This window comes from Columba livia, chromosome 12 (genome assembly GCF_036013475.1).
Source record: "Columba livia isolate bColLiv1 breed racing homer chromosome 12, bColLiv1.pat.W.v2, whole genome shotgun sequence".
Classification (NCBI taxonomy): domain Eukaryota; kingdom Metazoa; phylum Chordata; class Aves; order Columbiformes; family Columbidae; genus Columba; species Columba livia.
This window is the reverse complement of record NC_088613.1, coordinates 8,851,625-8,878,549: the sequence shown is the minus strand read 5'-3', so window position 1 is coordinate 8,878,549 and position 26,925 is coordinate 8,851,625. Positions and strand designations below refer to the sequence as shown.

The window sequence follows — 26,925 nt, the reverse complement described above, 5'->3', positions numbered from 1 at the left end:
TTCCTTGGGGGGGGCTGCCCCGTGGTGGACACAGCGGCAGGGTGGGATGTGAGGGTTGGACCTCGCTGGCTGTAATGGTCTCCCTGGCAGCTCTGTTCTGCTCTGTGTTTGCAGAAGAACACTCGAGTCTACCCATGCATGTGGTGCAAGACGCTGTGCAAAAACTTCGACATGCTGCCCAACATGGATCGCAGTGGCAAGATGGGCCTGTTCTGCTCCATTTGCTGCACTACCTCCCACAAAGTGAAGCAGTCGGGCTTGGTTGGTAAGAGCACCTGTGTACATGGAATCGGTCACCTCTCCACTCTTAACTCCTTCCTTGGCACTATTTATTGCATGTGGATGAGACTGGAAAGAAGGCACGTTGCTGGCCTGGGGAGGAGTCCAGTGAGGCAAATGGAAGGAGATTTGGAGACAGAGGAACCCTTGCAGCATGTAGACAAATTAATACTGAGGGTTAGTGTACATTACTGTTCTTGAGAATGCAGGAAGCCATTATAGTGCTGTACTGTGCTGGCATTGCCCTTTCCATTACATGGAGTACCAGGGTGTCCAGGAATGGCTATGGTCTCTGGTGCAAGTAATGCAGCCTGTTTGCCCAAATTCCTGTAGAGCCAAGGTCACTTCCTTGAACCACTCTGCTCTCCATCTGTGTTTAACATTTCTGTCCTAGCAGAATCTGCTGCTGTTGTTTTTCTTGGTGTTCTTGTCCCTTGCTTTTTGATAATAGCTTTACAGACTGAGGATGAGTGAGTAGCTCGCATGCCATCCTCAGAATCCACTCCCACGTCCTGTGCTGCTGCCCTCACCAATTCCTATCTGTTTCATCAGGTCCCCCTAGACCCTGCAGCTTCTGCAGAAAGAGTTTATCTGAACCCTGTTATTACAACAAGACAGACCGGGTTGTCTACCAGTTCTGCAGCCCCAGCTGCTGGACCAAATTCCAGGTACTGAAATATCCTTCGTGCTGGGCTGGGCTGGGCTGTAGAGCTCATGCCTCCTTTCACACTTGGCAGAGGGTCCACCTTCCTCAAGCTCCTTAGGAAAAGTCTGTAAGAAAGTCTCTGCAGGAGCACAAGAGTTGCAGTGACTGTAGTTGCCAATAACTCAGTCTTGGCCCTGTCTCCCCCTTCCTCCATTGGGATGAGATGAGCTGTAGTTCTCTCCTGTCTTATCAGGTTGTGCCCAGCGGGAGTGCAGTGCAGAGCTGTGCTGCTTGAGTGGTTTGGGAGGTAGTGGCCTTATGAGGGCACAAGCAAAAGCACAAGTAAGGTAGCAAAGCACAGTGGGCACCTGCTAGTGGGGTGGAAGGGGGCACAGCTGCCCTCTGAGCCAGGCATCACTAGAGAGCATAGGTCTTCTAGAATGTGTTGTCTAAAAATGTGCAACCAGCAGGCCTGGATACCTCATGTTTAATAATCCTCAAAGAATTGACTGGAGGTTTTTAATCTTCTGATGTTAAGTTTCAGCATATGTGAAATGTTTGGAGTATTCAAAGGCAACTGGAAGAATGTTAGTTTTGTACAGTTGTCAAAGAACAAAGCAACAGCCAGGAAGACCTGGGAAACTTGGGCCAGGACACGGCTTGGACAACTGAGAAAGAGAATCTAGAGGTAGAGAGTTAGTTTCTAGCAGCTGCAGCATTTGGGTTTGGAGTTTTTTTTTTTTTTTTCTTATGGTTTTTGTATTGGTTGTTGACTTGGGTTTTTTTTGGGTGGTATGTGTTTGTTTGGGTTTATTTGTTTTAATCCTTGATGTAATCCTTCACTGAGATCACAAACAGTGTTGGTATGGTAGCTGTAGAGTTCATAAGTCTTGAATCATAGAATCATAGGGTAGTTTGGGTTGGAAAGGACCTTTAAAGCTCATCTAGTCCAACCCCCTGCCATGAGCAGGGACATCTTCACCCAGCTCATGTTGCTCAGAGCCCTGTCCAGCCTGGCCTGGGATGTCACCAGGGATGGGGCATCCACCACCTCTCTGGGCAACCTGGGCCAGTGTCTCACCACCCTCATGGTAAAAAATGTATTCCTTACATGTAGTCTAAATTTACTGTCTTTTTAGTTTAAAACCATTGCCTTTTGCCTTATTGCAACAAGTCCTACTAAAAAGTCTGTCCCCATCTTTCTTATAGGTCCCCTTTAGGTACTGAAAGGCTGCAATAAGATGTCCCCATAGCCTTCTCCAGGCTGAACAACCCCAACTCTCTCAGCCTGTCCACCCAGCAGAGCTGTTCCAGCCTTTTCATCATTTTTGTGGCCTTCTCTGGCCCCTCTCCAACAGGTCCCTGTCTGTCCTGTACTGAGGGTTTCAGAGCTGGACACAGGATTCCAGGTGGGCTCTCACCAGAGTGGAGCAGAGGAGCAGAATCACCTCCCTTGACCTGCTGGCCATACATCTTTTTATGCAGCCCAAGATACGATTTGCATTCTGGGCTGCAAGTGCACATTGCTGGCTCATGTCCAGCTTTTAATCCACCAGTACCCTCAAGTCTTTCTCCACAGGGCTGTTCTCAATCCCTTCGTCCCCAGCCTGTATTGGTACTGGGGGTTTCCCTGATCCAGGTGCAGGACCTTGCACTTGGCCTTGTTGAACCTCATGAGGCTTATTTGCATGGGGCCACTTCTCAGGCTTGTCCAGGTTCATTTGGATGACATCCTGTCCCTCAGGCGTGTCAACCACACCACTGAGCTTGCTGTCATCAGCAGATTTGCTGAGAGTGCACTCAATCCCCCTGTCTGTGTCATTGGTGAAGATACTAAACAGTACAGGTCCCAGTACGAACCCCTGAGGGACACCGTTTGTCACTGATCTCCATCTGGACGTTGAGCCATTGACCACTACCCTCTGGATGTGACCATCCAACTAATTCTTCATCTACCAAATGGTCCACCCATCAAATCATTATTTCTCCAATTTAGAGAGAACGATGTTGTGAGGGACCATGTCAAAGGCCTTACATAAGTCCAGACAGGTGGCATCCATAGCCCTTCCTTTGTCCAGTGATGTAGTGATGTGGAGGCCACTAGGTTGGTCAGGCAAGACTTGCCCTTGGTGAAAACGTGCTGGCTGTCCTGAATCACCTCCCTGTCCTCCATGAGCCTTAGCACAGCTTTTAGGAGGATCTGTCCCATGATCTTCCCAGGCACAGAGGTGAGGCTGACAGGCCAGTAGTTCCCGGACTTTTTCTTTCTACCCTTTTTAAAAATTGGTGCGATATTTGCCTTTTTCCAGTACGTGTCCTGGATTAAGAACTGTCTTGCTGGCAGATATCAGAACACGCTTGTCAAAGAAAAAACACTGAAGAGAGTGTTTCAAGATGACTTCTTGGGGATTGGTATTAAGCCCAAGGAGTTTGACATCTTCATCAGTCATCTGACAATAAAGTCAAAGTAAACATGATAAAATTTTGCAGATGAAACAAAAACTGGCGAAGTGTTAACTCCTACTGAGGTCAGCGTGGTCACAGAAAGCAAAGCAATGGGATTGCTTGACAAGGCTGGCTTCTCTTAGCATGTGCTGAAACACAGTTTAGTGCAAGATCCTGGATCAGCCTTACTCAAGTAGCATGGGAATGTAAGTCCTGGGAAAGTAAGGATTTTGAAAAGGCCCTGGGATTACAGCAGATAATCCATTCATTCAGTATGAGCGTCTCAGTTTACATCCACAGAGGAAAGGATTAATTAAGTTGTTGCAAGTACAAGCAGAGGAACAAGGCGTTGAAGTTTGGGGGATAGAGAGCAAAAGAGCTACCTAGAATGGTGCACAGATGAGAAGGATGTTCATCTGGTGTCCTCTTTAATTTCTATATTGAAGAAAAATTGGAAGTGTGCTGAAAAAAGACTGAAAAATCACATTTGGTCTTGAAAAATGCATGTACTGAAGCACTCACAGAGCACCTTACCTGAGGTTATCAGAAAGAAAACCAGGAGGATGACTTGAGTAAGAAATATATCATTGTGGACAAGACACCAAGTGCTAAATGCCTGTTTAATCTAGCAGAAGAAGGTGGGATGAGAGCGGCTTCTTGAATTCTGATGTTGCATTACCTTGAAAATAGAAACCAGGCACCTGTGTTTCAAGATCTTTTAGAGAAATTCCCAGAAGAGGTAGTGGAGCCCCACATCTCTTAAGATTTTCAAATCCAGAGGGGAGGCAGCTTGAAAGCTTGCCTTCCTGAGAAGAGCTGGACCCAGTACACTGGAAGCCAAGTGAAATTGCTCAAGAATCTGCTCTCCTGGAGCTTGAGAACATGATCTTGGTGGACTGTGAATCACTGACAGTGGCAGCGAGCGCAGGTCTGAGCAGGGGCAGATGGACCGTGAGGGGTGGCGGAGGCAGGAGGAGGCGGCAGCGTGAAGTGAGTGCTCGCTGCCCTCCGCGTGCCTCTCCCTCCATGAGCTTCTCTGTCTCCTGCAGCGCACCAGCCCAGAAGGTGGGATCCACCTCAGCTGCCATTACTGCCACAGTCTTTTCAGCGGGAAGCCGGAGATCCTAGACTGGCAGGTGAGGACTTTCCCCAGGGAGATGTTGAGGTGGAGGCCAACCCCCATGAGGACTGCAGGGCTCCTTCCCCTTCCTGCTCAACACAGAGCTCCTGTGCCAGTGCTCGGAATGCCTTAGCTGCAGAGACGCGCCTGGAGACCCTGCGCTGAGTGCTGCTCTCCTGATGTTCAGCAGGATGTCAGAAGGGCAGCAGGAGACCACTTCTGCCAGACCCTGTGCCAGGAGAGCTGGGGACTTGGCTCAGCCCCATAGTCTTGCTCTTGCTTCCCTGAGAAGCCTGGGGACCTCCTGGCAGCCTGGCTGACGTGGTGGCGGTCTCTTTGGCAGGACAAGGTGTATCAGTTCTGCTGCAAGGACTGCTGTGAGGACTTTAAGCGGCTGCACGGGGTGGTGTCTCAGTGTGAGCACTGCAAGCAGGAGAAGCTGCTGCACGAGAAGATCCGCTTCTCTGGAGTGGAGAAGAACTTCTGCAGCGAAGGTACTTGGGGAAGGCACGGGAGAGGCAGAGCCCCCATGCTGGGGGATGAGAAGAGAGCATGGAGAGGAACAGAGGGGAGACTGACTTAGCCAGGCCCTGGGGCGAGAGCCTTGCCATGAAGTGAAGGGAGGACTGTCGTGGGGATGGCTTGCTGTCCAGCCAGGCCCTAGGGCAAGATCTTTACCATTCGTTGTGTCCTTGGGGAGGGCTTTCTCACAGCTTTTCTCTCTCTGGGGGCTGGGGAGACAGCAGGTGGCAGCTCCGCTCCTCCTGTCATCATGCACTTCTACGCTCTTGCGTCTGGGCTGGCCTGACCTGGCCTTGCCCTGCCTGCTGGGTTCCTGCACACAGGAGGTTGGAGTCAGACTCTTCCTAGAAGCATGGAGGTGAGAGATGGCAAGTCCCCATGAGGTCCCATCTTATCCCAGCCCCAGGGGCCAGTGCTGGATTGTTCCCTACAGTGTGTTGCGTGTGCTCTGTTGTCTCCGCAGACCTGGATTCTGGTCATGTTTGGGTCAGGGAGGCCCCCAGTTCATCCTGGGAAGGTTTCACTCCTATTGTTTCTCCGCAGGGTGTGTGCTTCTTTACAAACAGGATTTCACCAAGAACCTGGGCCTGTGCTGCATCACCTGCACCTACTGTTCTCAGACCTGCCAGCGGGCGGTCACCGAGCAGCTGGAGGGCAGCACCTGGGACTTCTGTAGTGAAGACTGCAAAAGCAAATACTTGCTCTGGTACTTCAAGGTCAGTATTGGCACTGGCAGCTTGTGCTAAGTGCTGTGGTGGGCACAGCACCCAGATAAAAGTGGGCATTGCACTGAGGAAGCTCGCACTGCTGGAGTCTGGCTGGCACTGCTGCGGAGAACCTGGCACTGCTGGAGTCCTGCCTGGCAATGACGGGACACTGCTACGGGGAAGCTCATGTAGCTGGAGTCCCCAGCTGATCCTGCCAGAGCACTGCACTGAGGAAGCTCACAGTGCTGGATCCGTGGCTAGTGTTGCCGTGAGAAGTTCGCACCGCTGGAGTCCCCGGCTGGCACTGGCAGGGCACTGCTGTGGGGAAGCTCACAGCACCTTGCTCTGTGCACCTTTCACTGGAGAGTTGTGTTGCACTCGGAGGGGGTGTGGTTAGTTACTCCTTGTTTCTCTCCTGCTGATGCGGGCTTTAGGCAGCTCGGTGCCATGCCTGCAAGCGTCAGGGGAAGCTGCTGGAAACCATCCACTGGCGGGGGCAAATCAAACACTTCTGCAACCAGCAGTGTCTGCTGCGATTTTACAATCAACAGAACCAGCCCAACCTGGACACGCAGAAGGGCCCCGAGAGCCTGCTGAACAGTGAGTAGGAGGGAGGGAGGGGACCTGCATAGCTCAGTGCGAGAGACACAGGAAAGACTGAACAGTGAGGGGTGGAAGCTTCCTGCCCGGGACTGAATGAGACGCTAGGGAACAATCCTGCACTGGCCCTTGGGGGGGAAAGGACGGAGTGGGACCTAATGGGGCTTCTCCATCTCTAACGTCTATGGTTCTATGACACACAGGGCCCAGACGGGAGGAGCCGGTGCCAGCGTGCTGCCTGTAGCTCACACTCTTAGCGAGGATACTCAGGGATTTAACATCCTCATGTTGCCAGCGGAGAGCTCGATTTGCAGGGTTAGGGGACAGCGTGGTTTGGCATGATAATCCACCTGCAGCCTCACACCACCTCCGAGCTGTGACCTTCTCAGATCTCATAAGATAATCAGGATTGGGCCAGGTCAGTGCTTGGATGGGAAACATTCAAGGAAAACACAGGGTGCTGCAGGACGTGGTGCTGGTGATGCTGTAGGTGGGCTCTCCTCAGCCAGAGCTGAACCTAGAACAATCCTGAGGGAGTGCTGAGCTGCTGGAGGCACTGTGTCTTGCCATGTTAGATTGGAGTCCTACCACTTAACCAAAGATCGCTGCAGCTTTGGGAGTTGCCAACCCCGTGTCCCGGATAACCCCGTTCTGCAACCATGAAGTTCCAGCTGGAGAGGAGATTTTCACTGCCTGTTGCCCCATTTCATATCAGTTGCCAGTTGCTTCTGGAAGATTGCAAAGTGCTTTGGGATCCCTCAGGACGGAAGGTGCTCATAGTGACAGTGACAAGACATCACTTGACCCTCGGACACTCATGTAGTCTCATTCTGCTTGGTCTTTCAGAGGCCACGATCTTCCAGGTAATCTGTGTGATCTAGTTAAAATGCCTCCAGATTATGGTGGGACTTACTTTGGTGCATCAAGCTTCAACAGATACCTGCATCGCAGGCTCAGGGCTTTGCTGCCCTTCCTGGGATTTCACAAGGTGGCACACCCTAGTCAGGGTTTTACAAGGAGGTGAAACCAAGGCAAGGACCTTCCCGTGAGAGACCTCGTCCTCCATCTCCACACTTCCTTGTTCCTTTCCTGACAGCAATGGGCCAATTGCAAGACAAGGGAAGCCCTCGATGTCACTGCTGCTTAGGCAGCAAAGCAGAACTGCTCTGCCAGAAGCAGCAGGTTCCCCCAGCTTGGGGATCCCCAACCTGCCTCCAAGATCTGTGCTCTGTAAAAGGCCATGTGAGGTGATGGCTCAAGTGGCAACACATTGGAGTGACCTGGATGAGGAACTGTTGGTTTCTACTGGCACAAGCGTGCCTGAGGGAGTCTGCTTGGTGGGGCACAGACTGTCGTGCTTCCCAAGGGAGGAAGAAGTGTTAAACTTCCTGGTTCCTGTAGCTCACCAAGTGATTCCACAGCCCTAGCCATGCTGTTCGTTTGTCCTCTGCCTTCAAGGCATCTTGCTTCTGAAGGACTACTAACACTGCTTTTGGGACACAGGCACAGCGAGCAAGCTCTCCCTGCAGAGGGAAGCATGTTTCACACCATTTGCCTATTATCTCCTTGGAGCCATGAACCACAAGACTGAGAAGTACCTTTTCCACCACCGACAACCATGAGAGTCTGAGCCCTGCCCAGCATCTCTGGAGGCCCCCAAGAACTTTGCCATTTGGCACATGGGCCATAACCCTTCACCATGCCACAGCTGCGCCTCCATGCACCCTGGGAGGCAGAGGGCTGTGAGGGCAGCCAAGAAAAAGCCTATCAGCAGTGGTGAACACTTGGCTGAGTGCCAGCTCCAGGCTGCCCCAGCAGCTGCCATGCTTGGTGAATGCCACTGGTGACACTGGGCCCTCTGTGTGTTCTGGCACAGCTGTGGGCAGTCTGGTCCCAGGGCTTTGGGGTACTGCTCACCTTGCATGGGAAGGGTGCTGGAGCCAGGGCTGTGTGGTCACACAAAGCTTTCCAGCCCAGCGTGCTGTGCAGGGGATTTTGGGAGGAGCATTGCATGGTGAGGAACAGCTTCTGCCTGGTGCAGCCAGGGTCTTCTGTGGATCTGGCAGCTGTGTTGCCAGCTCACAAGGGGCTATCTGGATTTTGGGCCTCTCTTGGGCAGAGCTGCTGACTACTTGCTGCTTCTCTTGCAGCCAGTGGTTGCCTAAACCCATTAATTCTTGTGACCCAGTAGGTGCTGCTAAATTGGTGATTTTGAGGGTGCTTGCTGATGATAAAAGGGGCTGTTCCTTTGCTGGAAACAGCCTGTGTCTTGAGGGATTGAGGAGCTTCTGCCACAGAACTGTGCCCAAAGTCTTCCAAGGGGAACTGGCTCTGCATGGGGCCATCCAGCTGGAGAGGACAGACGGCCAGAAGTCCTGGTTGCCAGCAATGCCTTCACAGCTCCTTGCTGGTGCTGGGATGAAAGTACAGAATAAGCTGCAGCTTGCCTGGAAGCCTGGACATGTAACATGTGGAGCTTTGTAGCAGGAGAATGTTTCTTTTTCCCTTAGTCCTAAATCACTGCCTGTGGGGCAATCAACTTTACTTTTGATTCTCCTGCAGCAGAAATTCTGCTCATACTCCATAGCTTGTTTTTTCTCATTCAAGCCACTAATGTCTCCCACTTAGACCTGCTGCCCATCCACTTCAGGCTGGTCAGGGGGTGTTCTTGGATTCATTGGGACCGTTGCAGATCCTATGGCTGAATGCTCAGCTGAAGGCTAGGAAGCTTCCTCCGACTGGAGCTTGCCTGTCCTGCTGTCAGCAAGTAGACCCTGCTGGGCCTCCGGTTGCTCCAGAGCTGTCCTCTGTTTCCTTGGGACAGAGGAAATCCTCACAGTGTGAATGCCCATGTGTTGGTTCTTTGGGTGTCTGAGTCATTCCTGGAGAGCCCATCTGTATGTAGGAGGTGCCAATGGACCCGCCACTCCCTTTGGGTGCGGAGACCTGCTGCTGTCCTTGCAGGTCTCTCCTTCGTGCATGGCCCACGGTTAGTCAGTGCTGCAGAAGGCAGTTCTTCTGAGCCACACAGGTGACCTGGGCTCACGGGAGACTTGGATGAAGGTGCTCTTTTAGCTCGTCAGCCTTTGAAATGGGTGCAGGTTCTCTGCAGTGCAAATGGGCTGGGTTTATCATCCAAACTGGGATGATGATGTCACCACCTGCGACAAGTATCTGCCACACGTGCCTCTGACCTGCAGATGATCCCCTCTTTCTTTAGGGCAGCGGACTGCATCCCTAGGGCTGGGGCAAAGCTGTCTCTCTGCTTTCTGGCATATCTTATAACGCTACTGCTAGCTCTGTCACCTCCTTCCTAGGGATCTCGAAGCACTTTGCCAAGATATTTGTAGCAGGGAGATGGAGGCACAGGGAGGGGCCATGGCTCGGTACAGCAAGCCAATAGGCAGAGCTGGGAATAGAGCCCTGGATTCCTCTCTCTACAAGAGGCTGGGATTTCTCCTGACCTGCTGTGATGGGGATGGGGTGGACTGCAAGGGAGCACAAAATGACATGGGAATGAGTTCATTTTGGAGCTGTGTCTTCTGGGCTGCTAGGGCTAGAGGTTGTGGAAACATTAACTGTTCCTGGAGCGGCCAGGAGCAGTTTCTGGGGAGCCTGTCTCTGCCCTTGGCTGCTGCCACCTCCAGTCCCAGCAGTGGGACCTGTTGGCCCAGGAGCTCTTGAACTTAGGGTCATTGCTTTCTCTTACAGGTCAGACTTCAGAGCCAAAACCACCTGCCCCTTCCTCACAGAAGACAGAGACTAACATGGTAAGGCCTGTTGGAGGTGAGAGTTTGCAAGACAGCACAAAAGGACTGTCCCCAAAGAGAGGACAGATCTGCCATTGCTCAGGGAGATTTCATTCTTCTACAGCCTATGCATTCTAAGATGTGTGGCTAGTGAGAGCTGATAAGAGCTGCTGGGGTGGGCAGCATCAGCACCTCTCCTGCAAGGGGGAAGAATAATAATTCCCCAGGAACTGGTGATGGGCTCCAGAACAGCCTGTCACTGTCACATTGTGGCTCTGTGCATGGTGCTCCCCTGTGCACGGGTATAGTCACTGTCTCGCCATATTCCTTGCTGCACCCTGAGACAGGAGTGACCTGTCCAGCCTCTCTGCTGCAAAGGTGCCACACAGGCTTGCTGCCTGTCATGAGCAGCTTGACGGTCCTTAGACTGGATCTGACTTTGGAAGCATCCCAGCGTGTGTGTGTTCTGGGGACTGCCAGGCTCCAGGAGGTGCTTTGGGAGTCTCCCCAGCTGTACCTGTGGTTGGGGAGAGGTGGTGCTGCCTGAGGTGGACACCAACCTGCTGCTTTCTGTGTTTCCTCAGCTGTCAGCAAAGACCTCCTCAGCCCAGGTGTCTCCAGCTGCACCGCCTCCCCCTCCTCCTCCCGTTCCTGCCACCCCTCGGAAAAACAAAGCTGCCATGTGTAAACCACTGATGCAGAACCGGGGCGTTTCCTGCAAGATAGAAATGAAGTCCAAAGGGTGTCAGACAGGTAGGAAAACAAGGCAGGGTTTTGGGGGCATTTTGGAAAGGCCAGTGGCACATGCCTGCTCCAGACTAAATGTGAATCCAGCTTGAAATGCTGTACAGAGCAGCCAGGTGTTTGGCACCGTGCTGAGGAGTCGCAGGGCAGTGCAGGGCTGCAGGTAGGGAGTCCATTTCCATCAGCAGCGGAAGGAGAGACACAGAGAGCACTGCAGCATGATCCCACCTCTTGTGGGACAGCTCCTGTTCCTCTGGAGCTCATCAGCTTGTCTGAAGGACCATCTGCTGAGCAAGTTCCATTGTGTAGCTCTTTTCTGGCATGTGTGTGTGGTCTCCAGCATATGCAAGACAACTAGACCTCTCAAGTGGGACCACTTAAGAGCAGGGCTTGCACCTCTCGCTGAGGCAAACCTCTCGTTGGAGGGCTGCTTGGCTTGCTGCTGCTCCAGCTCTGCCCACAAGTCACAGAAGCTGATGGCTGGAGTGGCCATGGCGTTGGATGGCCAGGGGCATGGCCGTGCACAGTGGGGCTGGGTAGAGGAGCTACTGGGAGCGAGCTCACTGACATACTTTTGCTCTTGTCAGAGGCTGAATGGAAGCCCCAGGTGATTGTGTTGCCAATCCCTGTCCCGATCTTCGTACCCGTGCCTATGCATATGTACTGCCAGAAAGTACCTGTGCCTTTCTCCATGCCTGTCCCGGTAAGCAACACACTCCACCTGCTCATATTTTCTCACTGGCTCAGTCCTGCCTTGCTGCAGCCTCCCTGCTTCTCTGTTCATCCCCTTCTCCTGCCTTTGCTTTGGTGTTAGTTGGCTGAGTGTCAGTTTCCTACTTGGTGTGCTGCTGTCAACAGGTGCCTGTGCCAATGTTCCTGCCCACCACACTGGAGAGCACAGATAAGATTGTGGAGACCATTGAGGAGCTGAAGGTGAAGATCCCCTCCAATCCCCTGGAAGCTGACATCCTGGCCATGGCTGAGATGATTGCAGAGGCTGAGGAACTGGACAAGGCCTCCTCAGACCTGTGTGGTAGGTTCTGCCATTGCTTGGTTTGGCTGAACAGCTGGGATCATGTGGGGTTTGCCAATTTTTGGAGTTAGAGCATCTGCCTGGATCGCAGTTCCCTCAAAGCCTTTGGAAAGGCAGCAGAGAAGAGAAAGTCCTCAGCTTCTGCTGAGGAGGTACCAGGAGGGAAGAGCTGTAGCAGGGGGCAGTGTCTGCCACTGTCGCTTTTGGGGGTGCCAGTCTTGTGGCACATGTGCAGCACTCTTAAGTTATTCAGGTGGCCATAAAACTATCAGCCCTAACCTTGCAGGTCTTTTTACTTGGGGCCTGCTTTTCTCAAGCTCCAGTGACAAGGGCTGTGGCTGGGGAGAGGGCAGGTGTCCAATATCTTGATGTCCAGGGAAAGCTGGGCAGCACAGATGCTATGGTGCTCCTCTGAGCACAGGACTGTGCTGCAGGGAGCCTGACTTCATTTCCTAGCTGTCACAGGATAAACAGACAAAAGACTTTATTGGAAGCTCGGTTTATGATCTGCTTTTGTGTTGCAGACCTGGTGAGTAACCAGAGTGCAGAGGGTCTCCTGGAGGACTGCGATCTCTTTGGGCCAGCACGGGACGATGTGTTGGCTATGGCTGTAAAGATGGCAAATGTCCTCGATGAGCCGGGCCAGGACCTGGAGGCTGACTTCCCTAAGAGTAAGAGCTGGGTGAACCAGGTGTGCAGGGCTGCTCCTGCTGCTGCAGGGTTCTCCCGCTGCCCTCAGCCAACTGTTGCCAGCAACATTAAGAACTGTGTGTACTTACCTCCCCATGCCCTCAGAGTGACCAGGCTTGAGGCTGGGAACTGAGAGTTGCAGAAAACTGCTGGCAGCAGGGGTGAGGAGGTCACCTCTTTTAAAGGGGTGGGTGTTTGTCTAGAGTAACTGACCTCTGGCAAACATAGGTCTGTAGAGAAGGGGGAATAAGGAGCTGATTTTAGCAGCACAAAGAGCAGGGCAGCAGCACTGATGTGCTTATAGATGATGATTCCAGAGGATCCAGCAAGGCAAGAGAGAGACCTGGACAGGGCATGACATCCTGGGAGATGGCAGAATCGCTGAGTGTCCATTAGTGGACAGAAGGTGGGAGAAGAGGCAGAGACTTACAGGAGCCCAGCGGTGCTGAGGCAAGATGCTAACAGCAAAGAACGGAGAATGGGGATACCTGTGCCAGGCTGTCCCTAGAGCTGGGCTGGCACAAGGGGATGAGGAATGTACCTCAGGTTTAAAAAACAAACAAAAAACTATCAGAGAGGAGAGTGTGGGGCTCTGGTTAGTCTCAGAAAGCTCAGCATCATCTGCCAGAGCTGTATTTCTGAAGCTGGGCTGTAGCTAAAAGTTCATGCCAGGCAGCAGTAGATGTTGTGAAGTGCTGGGCTGCATATTCATCTTCGTCTTGCTGTAAGAACCAGCCCAGCACACGGGACAAGATGAGAAATGTCAGTTGAGCCCTTCTGTCTGTGCTTCCTTTCAGACCCTCTTGACATCAACCCCAGTGTGGACTTCCTCTTTGACTGTGGGCTGGTGGGACCAGATGATGTGTCCACAGAGCAAGATCTGCCTCGTGCTGTCCGAAAGGTGAGCTCTCTGTCGCTGCTGCCTGCTTAAAGCTCTTTGGGTTTGGAGTGGGAGCTGCTGTCTGGGATGTGCGAGGTGAAGTGTGCCGGAGGCTCTGGTGTGCTGGGGGGAGGTTGTGCCTTCCCCCTTCAGGGCATGTCTGGCCTGTGGGACACTCATTGAATGAAAATACTTGCCTGTCACTTTGGAGGAGCTTTGAATGCCACAGGTCATGTGAGAGCTGTCCTCTTTCCTGCCTGTGGTCCTCAGAACTGATGGGCCTTGTTGGCTTGGCTGACGTGGGCTCACTGAGAGGGAGTGGGCACACTGAGAGGGAGCTGACAGTCAGCAGGTCTGAGTGCTGGCCAGGACTTGCATCTGTCCCAGGTAGGTGCTCGGGCTCACAGCACACCTCTCTGCAGGGGCAGAAGCGTCTGGTGCTCTCTGAAAGCTGTTCCCGAGACTCAGTGAGCAGCCAGCCCAGCTGCACGGTGCTGAACTACTCGTATGGTGTGAACGCCTGGAAGTCCTGGGTGCAAGCCAAGTACGCAGGGGGAGAAACCAGCAAGGGAGAGGAGCTACGCTTTGGCCGTAAGTGCCCTGTCTGGATGGGATGGAATAGCAGAAACCACACAGAAGCTGGGTACCAGGGTGTTGAGGTGTGCCTGGCCTTGCAGGCTGTTGGCTGTTGTCTGAGGCTGCTGTGCTTGTCTCCACAGCCAAGCCCATGAGGATCAAGGAAGATATCTTGGCCTGCACAGCAGCTGAGCTCAACTATGGCCTGGCCCAGTTCGTCAAGGAGATAACACGGCCCAACGGGGAGCGCTATGAACCGGACAGCATCTATTACCTCTGCCTTGGCATCCAGCAGGTGAGGGAGGACTTGCTGCCTTCAAGTCCCCCACAGCCAGACCTGAGGCTCAGATCTGTTGAGGGGAGCTTGTACCCTTTATTCTGCCTTCTGGGGACCCAGAGGGACTCACTGGACTCTCCTTCAGTGCCTCATCCCAGGACATCAGCCCACCTGGTCTGATCTTTGTTCTCAAGCCCAGCGGGTAGGGTGGCAGCTATTCCCCAGCCTTATATCCTTCTTGCACATCCTTGAGGATGACTGGGAGATCTCCCCAAACTCAGTCCAGTTCTTCAGCAACAAGTCTGCTTTGTCATGCCCTGGGGTTCTCCTCACAGCTCCCAGAAGTGGCTGATTTTAGGAGGGTGCTCTGCCTCTGTGCCCTGGGCTCTCAGGGGAGGGTTTGCATTCCAGGTGCTGCCATGTCTCTCTTGACTGTGTGTTCTGTCCTTTCTAGTACCTGCTCGAGAACAATCGTATGGTGAATATATTTACAGACCTTTACTACCTGACCTTCGTGCAGGAGCTGAACAAGTCCCTGAGCGGCTGGCAACCCACAATCTTACCAAATAGTATGTGTCTCCAGAGTACTCTCAGTCACGACATGTGCCCAGTTTGTGCTTCTAGCCTGGGATCCTCCAGTCTGATTGTGCTCCCCCAGCCTCAGCCCTCTTCCTTGGCACAGGCAGCACGGTCCTACTGTGTCTTTGGGTCGTACTGACCCATACTGACAGTGGAGCCAGCCTGGTTTACACCTCAGCAGCTTCTGTTGCCCAGAGTCTAGGTAACGGGGAGCAGAGCACAGCTGCTTTGTGCCCTGGGACAGTTTGAATCTTTATATCACTTCAGTCATGTGTCTGCTATTTGTCAAAGAGGATACCAAGCTGGGAGGCACACTGGGAACACAAAGGCATGGGCCAGCACATGGGCAATCCCTGCACGCTTGAGCTAAGTGTTGGCCAGGGTTACTGTGCTGCTGCCTTGTGAGTGGACTAACTTAGGGCTCTGCAGAGGCTTTTCGTGATGCTGTGATCTGGGCTGCTTTCCCTGCTGTGTCTTGTCAGGGATTAGTTCACAGATCCAGCCTCCCCTCTGCATGTTGGCTGTCCCAGGCAGAAGCATTCAGCTCCAGACCTGTGTGTCTAGGCAGGAGCTGTCTGTGTCTGTCCTGCCTGCCGCTTCTCCATCTCAGGCTGAGTGTGGTGGAGCACTGACCTGGAGTACCCTTTGTGTCCATCTGTGTGGTTGGGCAGTTAGGATTGACTCGGGTTCTGGACCGTGGTTTGGTTGTTCTCTGGGGTGGCTGGTGGCTGGCTCTGGAGAAGTAACCTCATGAAAAGTGGATGTTGTGAAGCGTCTGTCTTTCTCAGTGAGCTTGCCTAGGCAGGGTGAAGAGATTGCCACAGGGCCACCGTTGATGTGACCTGGTTCTTCCTCTGTGTGTTGCAGACACAGTTTTCTCACGCGTCGAGGAGGAGCACCTGTGGGAGTGCAAGCAGCTGGGTGTTTACTCACCCTTCGTGCTCCTCAACACCCTCATGTTTTTCAACACCAAGTTCTTTGGGCTGCAAACAGCAGAGGAGCACATGCAACTCTCCTTCACCAATGTGGTGCGCCAGTCGCGCAAGTGCACTACAGCCCGTGGCACAACAAAGGTGGTGAGCATCCGCTACTATGCTCCTGCCAAGCAGAAGAAAGGCCGAGGTAGGATATGATGGAGCATCTCACTGTCCCTCCCACTGCCTCCCCTGTGAGGTCCCAGCCATGACACTGCTCTCTCCCCACTCTGCAGATGGTGGCTCTGGAAAGCGGAAGCGCGAGGAAGAGGTACCGACGCTGGAGCAGCGGGAGAACAGGATGAACCCACTCCGATGCCCAGTCAAGTTCTATGAGTTTTATCTCTCCAAATGGTGAGGCTTTCTCTGGAGAAGGGGCATGAGCCATTTTGAGGCCACCTCTTAGTTTTGGTGGGACTCTGAGGTGGCTGCTGCTCTCCAAACATTTTGTACTTGAGTGTGAAGCCTTGTGCAGGGTCTGTGCTGCTCATATAAGCCATGTTTGAGAGAGTGCTTCTCTCTAGCCCCTTCCACTACTTGGGTCTCTCCAGACAGGCACGAATGTGCAGTATGAGCCCTGGTGCTTGGCTGGTTAGGGACTTTGATCCTGAGAGACGAGCTGGAGGTTTAGTTTGTGTCCTCATCCAGCTGAAGCATAAGAGGCTGTGATAAACCTTGAGATCCCCTTGATAACCATAAAGGCAGGCCAGGCTTTCTGAGCCCCTGTAGCTGATACCCCAGGGCTCACCTTCCTCTCTCTTTACAGTCCTGAGAATCTGCGGAACCGCAATGATATCTTCTACCTGCAGCCCGAACGGTCGTGCATTGCCGAGTCCCCACTCTGGTACTCTGTCATCCCCATGGACCGGAGCATGCTGGAGAGCATGCTGAACCGCATCCTGGCTGTCAGGGAGATCTATGAGGAGCACAGCCGGCTCAGTGGCCTGGAGGATGACATGGACTAAGCAAGGTGCTGCTGGGCTGGCTGCACTCTAGCCCTGGACGCCTGGTCTCCCTGCCTCCCACGGCAGGGCAGGGGCCGTGCAGCATGGGAGGGGACGGTGCTTGTGGCAGTGCTGTCCCTTCATCATTACCGGACTCAGACATCCCATCCTACTTGTTACAGGCCTCTCCTGTGTATATGGTCCCCGTGCTCAGCCCTGCCTCCTGTCCTGGCTGCTGAGTGAGCCGTCTTCCCCAGGGCCAGTCCCCACAGCACAGGTGTGACACAGCCCCTGGGGCAGCTCCCCTTGCCCAGCCCTGTCCTCCTGCCATACCCCCAGCCCTGCCCCTGCCCCTCTCCCCCTGCCCCAGGGCAGGAACCGCACAATATGGCAGAGCATCGCTGGGACCAGCAACACCGAGGCCTTTAATTCCCTCTTCTTTTAGCATCCCCGTGGGAGGCTGCGGGTGGCACTGCAGGAACGGTTGCTCAGCTGTTGTGCCGGGATGGTATTTTCAAACCAGTGGGGAAGGACCACTGGCAGCCTGCGAGCTGTTGGGTCGGTGGGGGCTTGCTCCCAGGGGTGGGAGAGGTTTGGACTGGCTGCATGGAAGGGTGGGAGCCGGCACTGGAATGTGGGGGTAGAGACCTGGCCTTGCCACAGGGTCACCTCCCTCCATTTTGTCAACGTCAGCAGAAAACTGATGGAGACAGGTCTGTGCCAGTGCTGCTCCTCTCTCCTTGTTGTCCCCCGCCTTGCTACAACTGCCCTCGCTCATGCAAGGTGCCATCAGTGGGTCCCTCTGCTCTGGCCAGGGGCGTGGGCAGCCTGTGCAGAAGTGAGGAGCTCTGTATGGGTTCCCCCTCCCTCCCCAAAGCAGCAGGGTGCCAGTGCCCTGCCTGGGCAACCCTGTCTCTGGGTGTGCTGCTCCCTGCTGCCTCCTGCCCCCTCTCCTGTTCTGGTCGTTTTTCTTGAGCTGTACATCAGTCTCCTTTGAGCCTGTATATATTGTTCTGGGTCCTGGCCTGGGGCCATCTGTTCTGTGTTCACGTGGAGAGTGAGCCGCTCACCAGTCTTGTTGTAGTGACGCCAGGGCAGTAGGACTAACCCTGTGTCTCTGGAAACCATTCATTTCAAATAAAGATGCAAAAAACTCTGGGCAGCCCCTGCTTTCCCTCCAGGCAGTGTGGGCACTGCAGGAGAGCAGGGTCAGTGCCCCACTGCTGCAGTGCACCTCGTTCATGTCCATCCCAGCCGGTGCTGCCCACCTTGTCTGGCCCTTGGTGCTCTGGCATGAGGACTCTCTGCCTGTTGGTGCCAGCTTGGCCTGTTTTGCCTGTCTCTTGCCCACAGGGCTGCAGCCCAACCCGACCCAGTGCTGGCCCTACCCTGCCCATGCAGCGTGTCCATGGGACAGAGCGATTGGAGAGCGATACCATGGTGCCCGTGGGCAGAGCAGGAGTCAAGTGAGGTGTAGTGGGTGTTTATTTTCTCCCCAGTGCTGCCAGGCCCCAGCCCAGCCCTACTCAGCCCTGCTGCTCCCAGGATGCAAGGAGCGGCTGAGCCATGTCCCAGGGGACATGCCCAACCCTTGTGCTGGCCCTGGGGTCTATGTCATATGCCTGGCAGGGCCCAGAGACAGAACCACAACTGTGGTCACCCATGCATCACACATCCCTGAGCATCTCCACAGGCCATGCTCAAACTGCCAAGTCTGCCGCTCGTGCTTTCCCGTGAGACCCACTGGCCACCCCCAGCCATGCACTCGTGTTCCCCAGGGGTGCCAGGCCTTGCGGGGGTCTGCCAGCAGCCACGGGACTGCCACCACTGGGCAGAGTGACGTGGGTGCGGTGGGACCCCGCCAGGCCACCAGGACGGGGCAGGATGCGGGACTTGGGGCCTGGCCCTTGCTGGCACTTGGTGAGACCCAGGTGGTAGATCTCCACCAGGTTGAGCAGCAGGGACACACAGGCCACCCCCAGCATGAAGAGAATGAAGATGGTCTTCTCAGTGGGCCGGGAGATGTAGCAGTTGACGGTGTTGGGGCAGGGCCAGCGGTTGCAGGTGTACAGGGGCTTCAGCTGGAATCCATACAAGGCATACTGGCCCACAATGAATCCCACTTCCAAGAGAGCCTTGAAGACGACGTTGCAGATATATGTCCTCAGGATGGCCCCCCGCATGCAGACCCGTCTCCGCGTGTCCCCCTTGGGGAGCCGGGGCTGCCTGGGGCGCTGTCGCCTGGCCCCACTGCTGGCCCATGCTGCTGCTTGCTGCTGCGCCTTCTCCTCCAGGTGCACCAGGTGCAGGATGTGGCCCAGGTACACAAGGCTGGGTGTAGAGACAAAGATGATCTGCAGGACCCAGAAGCGGAGGTGGGAGATGGGGAAGGTGCTGTCATAGCAGGCGTTCTGGCAGCCGGGCTGCTGCGTGTCGCAGGAGAAGCCAGACAGCTCATCGCCCCAGACCCGCTCAGCAGCCGCCCCCAGCACCAGGATGCGGAAGACGAAGAGGACAGTGAGCCAGACCTTCCCCACCACTGTCGAGTGCTCCTGGGCGCTCTCCAGCAGCCGCCCCAGCAGGCTCCAGTCCCCCATGGCACGTGCCGCTGTGGTGCCCTGCAAGACAGCTGCCCTCCAGACACGGCCACCCCACAACCCGCTGAACCACCACCCCGTCCCCCCAGCCAGGCAGGCATGCAGGGACCCAACCCAGGACTGCTGCTGGAGTGTCCCCATCCTGTGTCCTTAAGGTGCTGCGGGGAGGGCAGTGGGAGCAAAGACCTCTGGCATGGAGCCCTGCCACACTGGGAGCACCGTGACGGGGACGCTGTGGTGGCAATCGGGCATAGGGACCCCTCACCGTTGGCAGGCGCGTGGGACAGAGCCTGGTGCTCCCACGCTGTCAGGTCCCCTCGGTGGGGCAGAGCAGGATGCTGCAGCCCCTTCCTGGCTGGTCCCCGGGTCCTCAGTGGGTGTGGACAGTCCACCCAGTGCTGCCACTCTCCTCAATGGTGGGCACGGGGTTATTGGGGCATGAGGCAGCTGCATGCCCCATTGGCTTTCCTTGTGACTGGCAGATGAAACAGCCACTGGGGAAACTTTTACCCTTTATTTCTGGTCTGGGCACTTTTCTAAATATATTCGGAGCTGCAGGGGCTGATACTGGGGGAGTGCAAGCCCTTGGACACTGCTCAATGCCACCCAGGGGTCACTACTGCTGCATGCCAGCTGCTAGAGCACCACAGCCCCAGCCCAGCCCAGGCGCTGCCCCCCCCAGCCCCTGGTGGCACCCACCTGGGCCAGGGTGCAGGAGTGTGCAGGGGTGGGCACCCCACACTGGCACCCCAGCCCCTGGCACAACCTGGCCAGAGCAGAAAGGAGGGAGGCAGCACCTGAGAACAGAGATTTAATGGCCCGAGATGCTCTCCTGGCCAGATCGGTGTCTGAGGGATGCTGTCCATGGACAGGGACAGCACAGGGCCATGGGGCAGCTGTGGGACAGGGATGAGGGCTGGGGACCCCGTAGTGCTGGCCCTAGCAGGCAGAGCAGCGGTCGCCCTTCTCCTGCAGGCTGGGGTTGCGGCGCAACATGTCCTTGAGGGAGCCATCCTGCTCTGTCAGCAGCTGGTTGATCTCGTTCTGCTTGTACTCAGAGGAGAGCTTGTGCCCGTAGAAGGAGCCCTTCCCTGACGAAGGGTTGGAGTTGTGCTGGCCTCGACGGGCACAGGCCCGCACCACCAGGTAGACCAGCTCCGCCATGTTGAGGACAATGCAGATGCTGGAGGTGACCAGCATGAAGACTGTGAAGATGGTCTTCTCAGTGGGCCGGGAGATGAAGCAGTCAACGATGTTGGGGCAGGGGTAAGCCTCACACTTAACTAGCCGTACCATCTGGTAGCCCGGGTATAGCATGTAGAAGATGTACATGAACACAGCCTCAAAGAGCAGCCTGAAGACCACACTGCAGACGTACGTCCACCACAGCGAACCTGATATGCGCATCTTGTGCTTCTTCACCTCTTCCATGTGCTTGGGGTCCCCGTGCCCCGTCAGCACCAGCAGCTTCTTCTCCTGGTGCTGCTGGTAGGCCACGTGCATGGCCACAAGGAGGGCTGGTGTGGTGACGAGGATGAGCTGCAGGGCCCACAGACGGATGTGGGAGATGGGGAAGAAGTGGTCGTAGCAGACGCTGTTGCAGCCAGGCTGCTGAGTGTTGCAGGTAAAGGCAGATTTCTCGTCTCCCCAGACGCTCTCAGCTGCTACCACCAGCACCATTATCCGGAAGATGAAGATGACGGAGAGCCAGATGCGCCCGATGGCAGTGGAGTGGCGGTTCACCCCACTCAGCACCGTATAGAGACCGGCCCAGTTCATCGTTCCTCACGTCTGCAGGATTGAGCAGCAAGAGACAGTGTCAGGAGTGGGAAGGGCCCCTGGCTGAGAGCCACTGTGTCCTGATCCTGGTGGCAGCAGCCCCAGGAGGGACCCGGGAGTAAGTGGCTGCTACAGCCCTGGTGGGTGGACAGCAGGATGGAAGGACAGCAGGACGGCAGCATGGCTGTTGCTGCTGATAGGCCTCAGGGAAGCATTTTGGCTGGAGCAGGCAGGAGACCAGTTGGCCCTGCAGTGCCAGCTGCTCCTTCCCTGTTCACCCCGCACTGGCACGGGGATTCTGACCCACGGCTGCTGCAGAGGATGGAGGCAGAGCTCCCACACCTCTGCAGGGACCCCCAATCTGCACCTAGCACCGAGCTCTCTGGATGGGTATAGACCCAAGGAGCTCCATGGGCTCCTCCGCACCAGTACCTCCCTGCCCTCATCCCCTCATTCCCTGCAGCAGTGAGGCCAGGGAACCCCGAGCTGGGCACCCAGCACTGCCACATTCCTAGAACCATCCCTGCCTGGGGTGCACAGAGTGACCTCCCCCCCAGATGACAGATTCCCTCCCTGCCAGGGCCACCCACCGGCACTGAGCAGCCCCTGGAGCTGCTTCCCACCCCGAGCATGAGGCTGAGGGACTGGGACCTGCCCTCCGTCCGCCTGCAGTGTGGAGGGTCCTGGCGGCGCGTACCTGCCAGTAAGGAAGGGTCCTTGCGAGCTGCCCCCGATGGCTCCTCTAAGGTCTCATGTCTCCTGCAGGAGAGCTCTGCTCTGCCTGCCCTCGTCTCTATCCGCCACTGCCCTGCACTGGAAGTCATATGCTGCTTTATAAACTATTTACATACAATGGGGCCTTTATTGGCTCCTGAACAACACACTTTAGCATTCAGATCCAACGCCCTGACTTCCGCCCACCCCAGCCAGACAAAGTCCCTGTGTGCTGCGTTCCTGCTGCCTGGCCCTGCACCCGCTCCCACCTCGCCCTGTGCCGGCCACGGGGTGCTCATCACACCGCAGGCATCATTGGGCTGGACAACAACCCAGGGTGCCTGGGGGACCCTTCTCCGGGATTTATGGCAGAACCCAGCAGTGTGCTCGTCCCACATGGATGGCGTGGGGCAGCGTGACCGGAGCTGGAGTCTGGCAGCTCTCCAGCATGGCACTGAGCAGTCTGTGGGGCCTCATGGGGCTGGGTGTGCTGGGTACTGTCCCTGTGGGTCCCACCATGTCCTCAAGGCTCTGCTGCCAGGGGGTTGGTGCCAGCAGCAACAGCTGCAAGGGTGCTGGAGCTGCCCTGTGTGTGCCGTGTCCCATTGGGGACATGAGAAATAGTCCGACGGGGTGATGCTGGCTGGGCACTCAGTGCTGAGAGCCATGTGCTGTGGGAGCTGTGCTCCTCTCCTAGGACAGGGCCACTGACACTGCCCCACTGCTCAGAAAGACTGGTGGGGGCAATAGCCCCTGCACTTGCAGACCCCTTGTGCCCATGTCCCTCAGGGCTGCTGTCCCAGCCATACCATCATGCTGCGTCCCATCCCTGCAGGGATGGTGCCATGTCTCTTGCGTTTTGTCCCCAAACCTCAGGTGGGGAGCAGAACATCCAGTAAAACCCACAAGCTGGGGGCCCGGAGGGTGGCGGGGAAACTGCCATCCCAAATGTCACCTCTACCCCTTAGCCCAGGGTGCAAGCGTCTGGAGCCTGGAGCACAAACGGTGGTGGGCAAAGACCCTTCAGTGAAGCTGCAGGGACGGCAGCCAGTGCCCAGGCCATGCTCTGCTCCTCACCCCACTCCCCGCCATGGGGGCCAGCACCCCTGGCTCTTCCCCCCTGGCCCACGGCTGAGCCCTCTATAGCCCCCACCCTGGACTCCCCCATGCTCCCCAGCTGGGGGATGTGTGGCCACCCCCACAGCGGCGCAATGCCCACCAGCCTCTCACCTCAGCACCAGGACAGGCAAAGCTCTCGGAGAGCACAACAACCTCAGCTTCCAGCGTAGCACCCTGGACTTTATACTCCCCTCTGTCACGTCACACACCCCCCTCCCAAACCGCCTTGCTCCTTCTAGGACTTGCTCCTTGCCAAGTAAACACTGCAGGTGTGTCCAGCCTGCACTCACACCACTGAGGCACCCCTGGCATCCACCGCCAGAGCTGAACATCTCCTGGGGACAGCCCAGGGACCACCACAGCACCGAATCAGCGTCAGCCCCCTGGGATGGTTTCTGTGGGAGCTCTGTGGTCCCCTCGGCCACACTCCTCTGCTGTGAGCATCCTTCCTGCCACGTCCCCTGCAAGCTGGGCGCGTGGCAGGGCCCCACTTTCCATGCCAGGGGATGGCTCTGTACACCCCCAGCACCCAAAGCACCTTGATCCCCTGCTGCAGGCTGCCAGCTGGCCCCTGGGAAGCCACCAACACTCAGATTTAATGTGTAAAAGCGCAGCCGGGAAAGGCAAATAGCCTGTCAACCATTAACTCATCTAACGGCCCACTCCAAGGTCCCGCCAACCAGCACCCCGAGTGGCTTTGTGGCAGGCCATGACATGACCTCTCTGCCCTGCTTTTTGGGGCCCCGGGGTGGGCTGCAGGACGCTGCACACCATCCCCTGCATGAGAATGGCAGTGCTAGCGCTGTACCCCACATGAGGATGGCAGGCTGACACTGTGGGGTGGTGAGGGAAGATGGAGGGGGTCCCCCCGAAGCGTGGCGAGGACAGTGGGCAGTGAGGGGCCGGGGATCGCCGGGCTCGTGGGGTAGGTGGGGCCGGCCGGGGCCGCAATCTCGGCCCGTGATAAACCACCGGCTGAGTCAGCAGCGCCCGGCGGTGAGCGGGAGGGGCCGCAGCCGTCGGCACCGCCCTGGCCGCGCACCCGGGGCCCGGGACACGAGGCGGGACCGCGGGGGACCCTGCCTGGAGCGGAGCGCGGGGAGGGCGGGGCAGGCAGAGGCGGGGAACCGGGGAGTGTTGGGGGCAAACTGGGATGACAGTATAGGCAAGGGGCTAGGGGGGGTCAGGTGGATGGGGGCACTAGGAGGTTCTTGGGCGGGAGGGCCAGACTGGTGGGCAATGGGAGATTTGTGGGCTGAGCTAAGGGGGCTGGCTCTGGGGGGAGCTGCAGGAACCAGGCTGTGGGGAGCACGGGGGGACATTGTGAGATAGGCTGGGGGCACTGGGGGCTCCAGGAGGCCGGGGGGCAGCGGAGCGCGGCGGGGGAAGTGGTGGTCGTCGCCCGCCGTGACGGCTGTGCTTGGTCTCGCCAGCAGGTGGCGCTGCGGGGCCGAGTCGGGCCGGGCCGGGGGGCGGTGGGGCCGCTTCCACCCCGGGGGGGGCTCAACACGTGGGAATCCACCCAAAAACATAGGAACAACTGAGGAAAAAACAGGAAAGAGGGAGGAAAGGAGGAGGAACCCGGGGCGTTGCTGTCCAGCCCGGCGCCCGCCCAGTGTCCTCAGCGGGAGGTGATGGGAGTACCGGGAGCCCCGGGGGTGGGCGGGAGCGGGGGCAGCCCCCTCTCCCTCCCGGGACAGCCGCTGGCCTCTGAGCCCGGGCTGCGGGCATCGCCGCCTGTTTGCAACAGGCACAACTGTTGCGCAAAAGCTAGCGGTCAAGGACAGGCTGTATGCATAAGCTGTCGCCGGCACTGCCTCCAGTGCTCAGAAAACCTCACTGTCCTAGACTGCGTGGACCAGAAACAGGCTCTTTGTTAATGACGTTAATCATGAGGTTAATTTGGTGTCTGAAGTTGCAGCAAAGGGCTTGGGAACGTGGGCACATTGAACGCAGACAAGCTGATGAGATAGGCAGGGCTAGGCCAACATCCGGATAGTGGGACGGGGTTGACGCAGCTGCTGGCACCTTGCTGGAGTCAAGGGTCTCACAGCCCAGCAGTCCGTGCTGGTACAGTGGGGGAAAACAAGCTCAAGCCGTCACTGAAACACCTCTGCTGCCAGGAGGAAAAGGGTGCTGCAGGGCAGGCTCTCAGAGCCCCCCTTCCCCTGCCATCCTGCCCCAGGCAGGGCTGATCCCTTGCATGGCTCAGCCTCACTCCAGCCTGGATGGCCGCTGCAGTGCAGGGGCCACTGGGTGTCCAGGCTTGGGCTGACGTCAGCACAGGCATCCCTGGATCCAGGCTGCTGCCCTCAGAGAAAAACACCCTCTGGTTTGAGTCAGCTCTGCCAGGAAGGGCATTGGTGGTGAATAAGCACAGAAATCCTTTGTGCCACTGCAGCAGGGGGCAAAGAGGGTTGCAGTGCATGGTGTACCAGCTTGTCCTGTCTACCTGTGAGTCTGCTGTCCTGTGTCTTGTGAACCCCTGGGGTGTGGGGACCAGGACACTGTCCTGGTGATGCTACTGTGCAGAGTAGCATCCTTGCTCCCCTGTTGGCTGTTGCTCCTGGAGCAAGCAGGAGCCAGGCACAGGTCACTCATCCCCTCCCCATGCCAGAGACACCTTTGTGGTTCAGTTCTCTTATGCTTCTCTTTGCCAGAAGCCCTAAATATGTCCCCTGAAGCTAAGGATGTCCAGCAATCATCACGCAGATGTTAACCGCAGTATCCTCCGGGACACAGTGTCCCCTGGACTTTGCCATGTCTCCAAAGAAATGTCACCGATGCTCAAGGACACCCTGGACAGATGGCAGTAGCGTCATAGAAACGTGTTGTCTGTCACCAGCTCGCCCTTGGGCTTCTAGCTGGGGTGGCCATGCTGGCAAATGGGGATAGCAGGCAGCTGGAGCCATGCAAGGGTGAGGTGGGAGGACAGAAGGGCAAACCCCTATTCTGTGGCAGAAAGGCATCTCCCCTTCATGAGGGCACTAGGCACCGCGCTGTGGGCAGCTGGTGGTGATGCCAGCATCACTGAAATGGGCCATTGGCCGCCGGGCAGGGCTGGCCCGGCTGCTCGCACTGCAGTGAGGCGGCTGCTGTGGGAGGTGTGCTGTGGAGCACCAGCATTTCCATGGAAACCCGGCCCCGTGGCCTGATGTGGGTTTTTCATCTTGGTTCCTCTTGCAGTTGTTCACTGAACCGGGGTACCCAGTGGCTGCAAGGGAGGTCCCTGGGACTGCAGTCCTGGGGACAGCTGACTGGGTTGGACCAGAGGGCCCAGCAGCTGGGGCAGCACTGGTTGGGTCTGTGGGTCAGGGCTCAGGGTGGGCAGCTATCCCGCTGCCCAGACAGCTGAGCTTGCAGGGAGCAGCTCTGCCCATCGGCATGGAAAAGTCCAGGGGAAGGCAGCCCCGTGCCCTGGGTAGGAGTCCCATCAGCCCATCCGAGTCCCATCGTGGCTCGGCTCTGCTGCTACCTGTCTCAGGCTGTCCGCAGCATCCCTACCCTTGGCAGCACAGCACAGCACAGCACAGCACAGCACAGCACAGCACAGCACAGCACAGCACAGCACAGCAGGGCACTCTGCCTGTCTCCAGCACCTTCCCCACCCTCTCCATCTGCCCCGTGGTGAGGAACATGCTGCCATCCCAGACTGGTGTCCCCAGGCCATGCACAGGCTGCCTGCCCTGTGCTGCAGCTCCAGGGCACAGGCTGGCAAGGGCTGCGGGATCCCCACATTGGGCAGCACCAGGGGCCATGGTGGGGTCTGGGCAAGGACTGGAGCACAGTGCTGGGCAGGGTGACATGCGCCAGTGGCACTGCAGCTGCAAGGGACCCCTGGGAAAGCAGGGCAGAGCCCCCACGCAGCCCCCCTCTGTCTCCTGCCTGCCCCCTGGCCCCCCTGGCTCAGGGCCTGGCCCTGGCTCTGCTGCCTGCATGCTGCCTGGAGGC

The 26,925-nt window shown here is 56.7% G+C and overlaps 3 protein-coding genes across 11 annotated transcripts in view; 1 reads left to right on the top strand and 2 right to left on the bottom strand.

Annotated features, from left to right (window-relative positions):
* The window catches only part of ZMYM3 (zinc finger MYM-type containing 3), a 32,668-nt gene extending 14,747 nt beyond the window's left edge, over positions 1-17,921 (top strand). For 4 of the 8 annotated variants that reach the window (XM_065077736.1, XM_065077734.1, XM_065077733.1 and 1 more), the window contains exons 8-25: positions 115-265; positions 832-947; positions 4,420-4,506; positions 4,834-4,984; positions 5,556-5,728; positions 6,154-6,319; positions 10,031-10,089; positions 10,653-10,821; positions 11,400-11,515; positions 11,671-11,845; positions 12,370-12,516; positions 13,333-13,436; positions 13,838-14,006; positions 14,135-14,286; positions 14,723-14,837; positions 15,715-15,969; positions 16,058-16,175; positions 16,588-17,921. In XM_065077736.1, coding sequence (XP_064933808.1) covers positions 115-265; positions 832-947; positions 4,420-4,506; positions 4,834-4,984; positions 5,556-5,728; positions 6,154-6,319; positions 10,031-10,089; positions 10,653-10,821; positions 11,400-11,515; positions 11,671-11,845; positions 12,370-12,516; positions 13,333-13,436; positions 13,838-14,006; positions 14,135-14,286; positions 14,723-14,837; positions 15,715-15,969; positions 16,058-16,175; positions 16,588-16,786 — 2,622 coding nt within the window. In that variant the 3' untranslated portion in view covers positions 16,787-17,921. The remainder of the gene's footprint in view (positions 1-114; positions 266-831; positions 948-4,419; positions 4,507-4,833; positions 4,985-5,555; positions 5,729-6,153; positions 6,320-10,030; positions 10,090-10,652; positions 10,822-11,399; positions 11,516-11,670; positions 11,846-12,369; positions 12,517-13,332; positions 13,437-13,837; positions 14,007-14,134; positions 14,287-14,722; positions 14,838-15,714; positions 15,970-16,057; positions 16,176-16,587) is intronic. The other 4 variants (XM_065077740.1, XM_065077737.1, XM_065077738.1 and 1 more) reach the window with 1 other exon arrangement.
* A 306-nt stretch (positions 17,922-18,227) lies between these two features.
* LOC102093787 (gap junction alpha-3 protein) lies at positions 18,228-19,654 on the bottom strand. The gene has a single exon (XM_005500461.3). It carries the CDS (start codon positions 19,501-19,503, stop codon positions 18,466-18,468), a length of 1,038 nt encoding a protein of 345 aa, XP_005500518.2. The 5' UTR covers positions 19,504-19,654; the 3' UTR covers positions 18,228-18,465.
* Positions 19,655-20,160: 506 nt separating this feature from the next.
* Positions 20,161-23,220, bottom strand: GJB1 (gap junction protein beta 1). 2 transcript variants are annotated; one of them, XM_005500463.4, is made up of 3 exons: positions 23,086-23,214; positions 21,839-21,954; positions 20,161-21,153 (listed from the first exon to the last, which is right to left on the bottom strand). In XM_005500463.4, exon 3 carries the CDS (start codon positions 21,139-21,141, stop codon positions 20,302-20,304), a length of 840 nt encoding a protein of 279 aa, XP_005500520.1. In that variant the 5' UTR covers positions 21,142-21,153; positions 21,839-21,954; positions 23,086-23,214; the 3' UTR covers positions 20,161-20,301. The 2 variants fall into 2 exon arrangements, with proteins under 2 accessions (XP_005500520.1, XP_005500519.1); XM_005500462.4 differs by lacking the exon at positions 21,839-21,954 and having other exon boundaries at positions 23,086-23,220.
* Between the last annotated feature and the right edge of the window lie 3,705 nt (positions 23,221-26,925).